The sequence below is a fragment of the Oncorhynchus mykiss genome, chromosome 12, assembly GCF_057628025.1.
Source record: "Oncorhynchus mykiss isolate SJ-2025 chromosome 12, ASM5762802v1, whole genome shotgun sequence".
Lineage (NCBI taxonomy): Eukaryota > Metazoa > Chordata > Actinopteri > Salmoniformes > Salmonidae > Oncorhynchus > Oncorhynchus mykiss.
The window spans coordinates 33,257,068-33,267,426 of NC_143033.1; the positions used below are offsets into that span (position 1 = coordinate 33,257,068).

Here is a 10,359-nt window from a genome sequence, read left to right on the forward strand (position 1 = left end):
GAATTCAACTCATTTTGCCAAGAACACTATAAGGAACCGTGAGTTGTTTTCAGAAAACAGAATTTCCGTCACCTTTTGTTCTAAATTGCCTGTTAGTGACATTTACAGTAAACAACTACACGTCTACAGTAGATTTACAATGGTGATATTCTATCGATCCTCTGAAACTAAGCCTGGCCATACCTCTAGAGACATAATCAGAGGTGTGGCCTACTATCTCCAGTCTAGGACAGCATTGATGAATAGTAGAGAAGGGAAAGAACAGGTTCTGATGGAGTGAGCGAGCCTGAGCCATGAAAATACAGGCTGTCTGGTCTTAGATTACATATGTTAAGATTAGGCCTACGGTTTCCATGACAGCCCCCACATTCACTGACCCTCCCGGCCTCCAGTCTGGAGAGTTGTGGCAAAGTGTGTTTGCTAAATAGACAGAGCATGATTAGATCAGATGGATAGAGCACGACTACTTTAGCGCCGAGGATTAGCGTTTACGATTGTCGTTAGTTACTACTAACCATGGCATGGTGACGCATCATTCTTCATGTAATGTTTGCCTGCTCTGTATATGCTCCCTTAGCTTTTACTCTGACACCATTCAATTCAAACAGGAGTTACCCTACTCACTGATCGTTTGCGTTTGCCTATCTATGCTCCCTTAGCTTTTACACAGACCGATACCATTCAAACAGTACTCTGACTCTGAGGGCATGGTGGATAGTTCACACAGTGCTCAGATGAGGTTGTTCTGTGGCTGCTCTGTGGCTTTGTTTCTCTGAAGGCCAGGTAAACGGCTTCCACTGGAGATGTGCTAAAGCCAACAAAAGGATGATTCACAGGCCTGTGTTCTGGAGCCTATTTCTCATCAGTGTCGTGCTTATGCCTCTGACGAGTCGACTGCCACTGCCGAAGACATTGACTCACCTCTGAATTGTGTGTGTGATAGAGAGTAGTGCTAGCTAGCTGCTAAGCTGCTTAGCACATGGCTGGGAGCTTAGCTCCACTCTGTTTGGCTGGTGGTACACTGCTCTGGTTGTCGGCCTGTGTTATTTTGTGATGGGACGAACCAGTCGGTGGTCGAAGCCTGATTATCTGATCGCTTAATACATGGCTTTTGGCTTGGTGGTTTATGAAGCCCCTGGTAACTGGTATGCAGGTTGGACTTTAGGAATGTTCAGTAGCCAGGGACACACACACAGTCCCAGACCAGCTCTCCAAGCCTCTAGAATTTTCTAGCCTCACAGCTTCCTCATGAGACTAATTCACCTCACAGCTGTCTGTTTCAGGGTACACACCAATATTATTGTATAGGCATAATTTGGCTTGTTCTTAGTATAAACACGGTGTGCTTGTGTGCCGGTTGGTTAGCACAAGCAAGTCAGCTGATGATCATGTCTTAAAGCCTACAGCGTTGAACAACTCAATGCTTTTCTGTTTTCTGTGACAGGCAGCCACGCTGCCCACAGTGTCTGCGTTTTTTAGGGTTGGATGATTATATTGTGAATGGGTATAGATCCACGTACCGGTATGGATTTTTACAATATCATTTTATAACAATATTTTGATAGTGCTAAATTATACTGAACAAAAATATATAAACGCAACATTCAACAATTTTACTGAGTTGCAGTTCATATAAGTAAATCAGTCAATTGAAATAAATAAATTGGGCCCTGATCTAATGGATTTCACATGACTGGGCTGTGGTGCAGCCACCCACTGGAGAGCTAGGCCCAGCCAATCAGAATGGGAGTTTTTCCCCACAAAAGGGCTTTAGTACAGACAGAAATACTCCTCAGATCCATCAGCTGTCCAGGTGGCTGACCTCAGACAATGCCGCAGGTGAAGAAGCTGGAAGTGGAGGTCATCGGCTGGTTACACGTGGTCTACGGTTGTGAGGCTTGTTGGACGTACTTACAAATTCTCTAAAACTATGTTGGAGGCGGCTTATGGTAAAGAAATTAACATTAAATTCTCCGGCAAAGGCTCTGGTGGACATTCCAGCATGCCAACTGCTGGGGTGGCAGGTATCCTAGTGGTTAGAGAGTTGGGCCAGTAACTGAAAGGTTGCTGGTTTGAATCCCTGAGCTGACAAGGTAAAAATCTGTCTTTCTGCCCCTGAACGAGGCACTGTTCCCCGTAGGCTTTCATTGTAAATAAGAATTTGTTCTTAACTGACTTGCCTAGGTAAAAGGTAAAATAAAAAAAAATATATATATATATATGCACATTTTAGTGGCCTCTTCTTGTCCCCAGCGCAAGGTGCACCTGTGTAATAATGATCGTGCTTCTTGATATGCCACACCTGTCAGGTGGATGGATTCTCTTGGCAAAGACAAATTTGTGCATAAAATGAGATAAATTAGCTTTTTGTGCGTATGAAAAATGTATGGGATCTTTTTATTTCAGCTTATGAAACATGGGACCAACACCTTACATTTTGCATCCATATTTTTGTTTAGTATGAATGAAAAGTTCTACAAATTGGACAACTTCGCTGTCAGTTTTGTCCAAGTTTGGTCCGAGTATAAAACTATAAGAATGGAGAAAAAAACATTAATATCACTAATTTGTTGCCATTCTAGGATCATGCACTAATCTTAACATATATTTAAAACTTTTATTATTCAGAAACATAAAATACTGCACCACCGCCATAAATTAGAAAAATATTGTGATATGATATTTTGGCCATATCACCCAGCCCAAGTGTTTGTTTGAGAACTGGGCTTGGCTAAAGTTCTTGGCCTCCACTTCCTCTTTTGTCTGGGAAATGGCTTCAGTTAAGTGTCTTCCTGTTGGCCCTGACATGAATGTAAAAGAGCAGGAAATAGCCTTATCACGTTGACATGATTTTAGTTTGAGCTTTCGTTTTTTTCATCCTTTATCTTAAAGCTGAGGCGAATGCTTTCTGATGACTGATATTGACTGAACTTTTGGGGGGTACGTTTATAGGCCTAGCACATTTAGACTCGCCATTTGGTGGCCGCATGCCATTACCTCTTCTATCTTTCCTGGAGAAGTGTCTGAGGTGAACCTACCTAACGAGCATCCGTCTTACTGCCTTGTACTCAGTCTTGACCTAGACCAATCCCCTAGCTGCAGGTTCCAGCACGTCTGTCTGCGTGATATGTAGGCTGAAGACGAAGCCTGTACAAACATGCTCGCTTGTTTGCTCACTTTCTCTCTCACAACACATGCACAAATGAACACACAACACAGTGTGCGCTCCATTCAATGTTTACATGATTGCCAGTGTCCCTGGTTTACTTCAAGGTTAGTTTGACTTTGGATGTGGGGTCTGAGGTAAATTCCCCTGCATTTTCTCTGTGTGTTAAATGCGTTAGAGAGAATGGCCTCTTGCAGTCCAAATTGAGGAAGTGTTGTTAATCCCAGGTGATCCTTTCCCTCTGGGGAAGCTGGAGGTTCTAATATGACCCAACACTCAGTCTCTGGAGCGCTCACAGTCTCTGGAGCGCTCACAGTCTCTGGAGCGCTCACAGTCTCTGGAGCGCTCACAGTCTCTGGAGCGCTCACAGTCTCTGGAGCGCTCACAGTCTCTGGAGCGCTCACAGTCTCTGGAGCGCTCACAGTCTCTGGAGCGCTCACAGTCTCTCACACCACAGCAGAGCAACTTCTCTCTTAATAGTTACTCAATGAGATTCTTCAGAATGATTTCAGAAACATCCTTAAACAGGAAGGTCTGCCTAAAACATTTATCTTTGAAAATGATGGTACTTAACTCTGTTCTTTTTACAAATTCGGTTGACCTGAAATGCATTAATGGGCTAGTTTCTTTGAAAAGCTGTTTTAGATATTGAGAAGATGATAGCTAGTCATTTAGGTTAGTCTGTGCTGGCAGGTCACTAAAATCTTTAGATAGTCCCTATTAAAATTGTAAATTCAATCCAGCATATATCTGTCCATTTTAAGATTGGTCAATCTCCCAGCCCTGCTCTCTCAATGGTTCAGAAGCTAAGCCCACTATAATCAGCTTTCCACTGGACATAAAAACACTTAAATCTGCCCATTTTAGGCTGCTTTCAATGGGTTTATTCCAAAAAGGTAATGTTTGTCAAATGCGGTAAGTCAGTACTGTAAGAGCGTTATAGTTTTATGTCCTTCTAGAACAGCATATAGAGCAGGAAATAATTGAAATCTGCAGTGGCTTGACTTTGAAAAAAGAGCAAAGCCAACAGTACCTTTTTTTTTTTTTACTGTATCATTTCAGTTCTTAGTCCTCTGTTTCCTAGAAATATGTCCCTCAGTTCAATACCTTGAAATACATATAGTATTTATTGCTAAACAGAACATGTAGCTAATTGTCTTCTCTGACTGATTGCTATGTGTCTCACTCTTGCTCTGCTTGCTGCAGGTGTGTCCCATGCGACCCTCCTGCACTCCAAATCCCTACGGGGTCACCGGGAGTGTTTTGAGAAGTACCACCTCATCGCCAACCAGAAGCTGTCCCGCTCCAAGGTCTCCCGCAGTGCCTACGAGGGAATGAAGCTAGCTCTGAGCCAGAAGATCAGCCGTATTGTTCAGTACGCCCAGAACAAAGACTCTGTCAGCTTAGAGGGAGGTCCGGGCCGCCGGGGGGGCAAGCACCAGCTCCTTTGCTACAGCCAGAATGGAGAACGTACACTTCTTCCTCAGTCAGACGCCCAAGTGCCTCGCTATACCCCATGCTGGAACCAGGGGACGGGGGCAGGAGGGCTGCCGGACTACGCCACAGGCATGCTGGAGTGCCACTCGGCCGAGGGGCTGGGGCTACTGGAGGACGGGCAGGGCCTGGGGGGCCTGTGGGGGTCCACAGGGAGGAGGGGTCTTCATAGCCACAGCCAGTGTTCTGGAGGAGACCACCAGCTGCTGCACTCAAACAATGGCCACAGCAGAGACGAGTGTGAGTTCTTTATACCAACTGTAATGAACACTAACTGGCTTCCTCTATTCCCAACACACCACACTGGCTGTGGTCAGATGTTCTACCCCTCTGTTCTCCAGAAGTGAGCTCTCTGCATACAGAATAAACATTGTATTGATGTAGCCTAAGCATGGGGCTAGAGGAAGCCTCTGGGAACGAGTGTACCATTTTAGGAGGGTAGAGAAGTCAGACTGTAGCCAGTGTTATTTAGCCCAGTCATCACTGGAGAGGCTTCAGGGGATCTGCCTTTCCTGCATACATTCCCTTCATCAGAGACATCTCAAGGCTGGATCAGAAGGTGTCTGCCTCTGTGATGAATGGCATTGAGTGGGAGGAGGCGTGTTGAAAAGGGAGGAAACGTGGGAGGGAGACAGATGGGATGCGCCGCGTCCATTTCTCTCCTCCTGATCTGTTCTCTGATCTTTTTTTATATGGACTCCCATCTCTTCCATCTCCCCTACTACTCATTAATGGCACACAATACAATGTAGTGATGCAGGCAAGGGCTCAGTTTTTAGAGCATCCTCCTCACACATTCCTCCTTGACCACCACTTTCCCCCCTTTCCCCACACCATCACACTCCAGAGAAAAGCTTTCTCTCTCCTACCTCAGTGTCCACGTCCCGTCCCTGTAACAGCACCAATGTTTTTTGTGCCTGCTGCACGTCCTTTGGGAGAGAGGAGGGATAACTCCCAAGGACGGTGGCTCTTTCATGCCGTTGTTAGAATTCCATTCCTTTAGTAAATGACGACAGTGTAGCTATATGACTCTTCGCTCTGCGTAGTTCGTTGTTGCTATGTGTCAAGTCACTGAGGTTGTGTTAGTTGTTTAGTTAGAGGACTGTTCTGAACAAATTTTCTTTACTTTATCACACATGCTGTGTTGCTCTTGTTTTGTGACCCAATCTGTGTTTTATCTTCCAGTGATTAAAATGAGTGTGGATGAACTCCACCAGCTGAATGGCCAGCTCCTGCTACAGATTCAAAGTAAGAAATTCACTAGATGGCTATTAAAGTGTAACTGTGAATTATATATTTGAGTGCATGGGTTTGAAATGTCTCTTGTTTTAAATTAAATGGAAGGAAGTGAATATGTTGCATTATTGTTTTGTAGCGTCTCTTCTGTGCTGGTGTCTTTGTCTTTGTGAGGTGGAATTATGTTTTGCTGATACTGTGTTGTCATTGCTGTCTGCCCTCTCTGCTTAATCTGTTTAATTGATTTCCTTGTTTGTCACAAATTGTTGTCTTTATGTGTGGTCCCTGTTTTGCAATATACTGCTTTGCTCTGTGATCTGTCATGCCATCCAGTGTGTGTGTGTGTGTTAACCCTGTGCCATACTGATCTCTGCCTCCCCCTCTACAGAGGTGTTTGAGGAGCTGACGGTGGCTGTACAGGAGAAAGACTCGCTGGCGTCGGAGCTGCACGTTCGTCATATCGCTATCGAGCAGCTCTTCAAGAACTGTGCCAAGCTTCCCTGGCTGCAGATCAGCCGAGCCGGGTCCGGGGTCAAGGCCAGCAGCAATGCCCCCGTGGAGTGAGGGGAGTCTGGGGGTACCTACCTGGCTTGGCTGCCTCTCTCAGGGGGCTGGCTGTCTCACTCCCAGGGCTACAGACACAGGCTGGCCTCTAGCCAGTGCCCTTTGTATTGTGAAAGACTTGCTGCGTGGTGTGGTTTGTCGCAGATGAGTGAGAAATGGACTTGGCCTCCTCTCATCATGCTTAAGGCTTTCTGACTGCAGTACTTGAATAAAGGGCTTGAGGAAAGGCAATCAAATTGAAGGACCTTGGGAACCATCTACTTCCAAATGGAAACTGTGGGTTTTTGATCCCCTCTGTTGGTGGACCTGTTGCCTATGCAGATAAAGTATTTTTGAAAGAATGTCTATTCAAATGCATTTGATTCAGTGACGTGAGCAAGATCTTGTTTGCATATCTAGCTAAAGTTGTTTTCGTTTCACCAACATTTAATTTTTTGGTTTTCATCTTTTACATTTAGCCTTCTTTTGTTATTTTCATTACACCATTTCCTCGCTCCTCAGCAAATATTTTGTTGACTTATTCTGCAGCTGTGGTAACTGTTTCTAAATGACGAGTGAGATTTTATTTTAATCTGTGCAGTGAAACCCACTCCTGAGGTTTGAAGATTCTGTTACATCACCCACAATCTAGTTCTAAGTGGAGGTGGGATTTTAGCCGTTTTGGATTAGGGTTGAATTTATATTTTTTTGGTTTTGTATTTTCATTTTTTGTTAGTGGCATGCTGCAAATGCTATTCTCTGATAGTCTTAACTTAAGTTCTCTCTCTTTTCAACTGGTAAGGTATTTTATGGTCATGCCTGTAGTTGAACAAGGGAGTGACATGAAATACATGCTGAAAGCAGAGAAGGCCCGACTCTAAGCGTTATATGGTCCAATCGCCAAACCAAAGTATTTTATTTGCTTCAAGGCAGCAAATGTCAGTATTTATTATTTTACTTGTGGCCTACAAGTATAGGCCTCGCTAGACCAACTAGAATTGATAGTGAAATGCAATAGAATACACTGATACCAAATTCACCTGAAATGTGTCTCAATGACAAATGTGTGATTCTATAACATAGGTTTAGCTGTAATGTCCTCTGTTATGAACCGTTCAACACTTCTCCCCTGGTTTCATGGTCTGTTATGTTGTGTTATGAATGTATGTATCAATTATTTTAATATTGTTTTTCTCTTCTGGTTTTGGGTTTCAAATGTGATTTGGTTTGTACTTATTTTATTTATAATTTTAGCCAATTATTTTCTGGGGGTAGGCCTATGCCTTGTGGAGTTCAAATTTATGGATATGTGAACTCAAACTAGACTGCCGAGTCCTGTTTTATCTTAACAGGATGTGTCCAACAATTACCCTTGCCTCCTGCTTTAAGGGCACTGATTGGAAGGAACCAATATAGCTGAAAGAACCCAAATAATGATTTGTTTCACCTATCCAGCCTGGTCAGATCGGTGATTTTGAGAGAGAAAAAAAGTGACAAACAAGTGAACTATTCATGAACATTTGGGTAACAGCTGTAGTAAGAACATGATTTATTTATGTTTAGACACCCTCAAGTGGTGGTTTAAAATTACTGCAGAGGTTCTTACCACTGAAGTGGAGCCTCTTGGGATAGTTCTATAATTGGCCCAACATGAATTTGTATGTTTTGGGAAGAAAGAAACACTTATAATCAGGTTGTGATGTATTTGAACCTCCCAATGTCAGTCACCCTCTTTATAAGAGATAAGATTTGACCCCTTTGGGGTTTACACAAAAGGTTTTAGCTCTGCTTTGTCTCATCCTGGTTTTGTTTGGATTAATAGGTGTGTTCTTCTGAGCATGAGTTACTGATTTCTAGATACACTTAAAATAAGGGCTGTTTCTTGTAGACTTCCCCTGGTGTGACATTTTGATAACCAGGTAAATCTCTCGGACAAGGTTACTTATCAATATATTCGGCTCTATTTACTCTGAATCGAAAATGCTAATTTGCGTCAAAGTAGACATGCAAAACTACAAATCCCTGCAAGCTCCTGCACGTCATCTCAAGCTGACACGTTTGCTAACATGTATTGTCAGTTTAAAACTTGCTCAAGACAGTTCACAGAATTGTCGATTTTTAAAGAAATGTAGCCAATTTATTAATTACTATATTTAGCTAACATTAGATACTTAATCCAGAGATTCTTACCTTTGCCTCGATTCTGCAGTCTCACCAAGATCATGCCATTTGTAGTTCTTCATGATAGCCACATTAGCAGCTAATTTAGCATTTCATTTTTGGGAGGTAAATACAGGTGAATATATTGTTAAAAGTTGCCTTGTCTTAGAGAGATTTACATGGTTATAAAAACATCACACCAAGGTAAGCCTGCATGAAACAACCCTTATTTTTAGTGTTTCTAAAAATCCACTACGGGGAAAAATTAATGGTAGAAGAACAATATGAAACATTTCCCTGTTTGACTGCTTGTCTTCATGGGTATTATGACTCATACTGTGGTACTCTATAGTGTACTTATACCAGGGGATGGGGTGCCATTTCAGATTTGTCCACTGAGTGGTTTGTAGGTTTTGTAAAAGTATATGTCTGAACGGTTGCTTCCCTGGTTGGAAAGACCTGTGAGCCACCTGTGTCTGTCTGGGGTAAATGTCCATTAGCTGTGTGTGTATCTGGAAATGTATACATACATACCCGTTACATTGCTTTCCCCTTTCTGCTAAATTTGACTTGACTCATTATTTACTTGGTCTGATATACATTAAAGGGATAGTTATACCAAATTACAAAATGACATTGCTTTCCTTACCCAGTAAAGTATGACAGCAATCCATGTTTTGTTTTTACTTCCCTGTCACTGTTTCCCGCATTTGGCATATTAGTTTTTTTGCGCATCATTTCGATAGTATCTCAAATGTAACTTATAGATGATTTGAACATGATGTGCAAAAAATGCTAAAGTCAGTACCAGGACTTGAATGGGATTTGTGCCACAAATGCAGGTGCCAGGAAAACTTAACCGAAGCATGGATTGTTGTCATACATTGTCCAGTATGCCATTTGGGTGAACTATCCTACATATAGTAATGTGTGAACTATGCCTGTGCTGTGTGGGTTTCTTTGTAGAAAATGTTTATTTGTGGAGCTGACTGCCTATATGAATTGTCTAAATTGTTTTGTATTTTTTCCAAAATATTTCAATAAAATATTTTTCATACATTTTCTGTTTGTCATATTGTCTGAATAGATGTAGGCAAGGTATGACAACAATTGAGTTAGCTACAAAACAACTTATGAGATCATGTTATGGAATCTAGTAAATTAACAATTATCTCTAATCAGAGCCCCCAGTCAACAAGACTAAAAAAATGCGAGTCCAAATCAAGACCATGATTGTAATTTTGTCAAATCACCACCACAGAGTTCAACATGTCTAGTATTTCTGTGTTCATATTTCAGAACATATGGATTATTTAGACATTCTATATTGTGAAATAATGCATGCTGAGGGAAAATAATCTACAAATAATTGTTCCCCACTGTGTTTGGGTTAATAATGAGTGCCTTCTACACCTTCAGAGAAGGGCTAGGGATTTATACAATTGTTATTATAATTACAAAATGATTTTCAATTATGTTCTGATTTAATCTCTTCAGTTTTTTCTGTAAAGGAAAGGGTTGAAGAGAAAAAAAATCCAATCAGGATTTTTCTTTGCTGGTCTCTATGGAGATACACCTAGCTAGCTAAATCAGCCATTGGCTAGGCCAATAGAAGCTAGATAAAGGCATCTGCCATTCAACTGTATTAGGGAAACATTTTGGAGTGACAGTGGAATCAACCAATCACATTTTGACTTAATGGATGGGACCGTTTTTACAAAAATGTATGGAAACTGCGGCCTTCTTGAAGGTCAACAGGT

At 42.1% G+C, this 10,359-nt stretch overlaps 1 protein-coding gene across 1 annotated transcript in view; it reads left to right on the forward strand.

Moving 5' to 3' along the window:
* The window catches only part of LOC110537469 (protein EURL homolog), a 31,286-nt gene extending 21,628 nt beyond the window's left edge, over positions 1-9,658 (forward strand). Inside the window, exons 3-5 of the mRNA XM_021623530.3 lie at positions 4,373-4,900; positions 5,846-5,908; positions 6,285-9,658. Coding sequence (XP_021479205.1) covers positions 4,373-4,900; positions 5,846-5,908; positions 6,285-6,460 — 767 coding nt within the window. The 3' untranslated portion in view covers positions 6,461-9,658. The remainder of the gene's footprint in view (positions 1-4,372; positions 4,901-5,845; positions 5,909-6,284) is intronic.
* Positions 9,659-10,359: the final 701 nt, after the last annotated feature.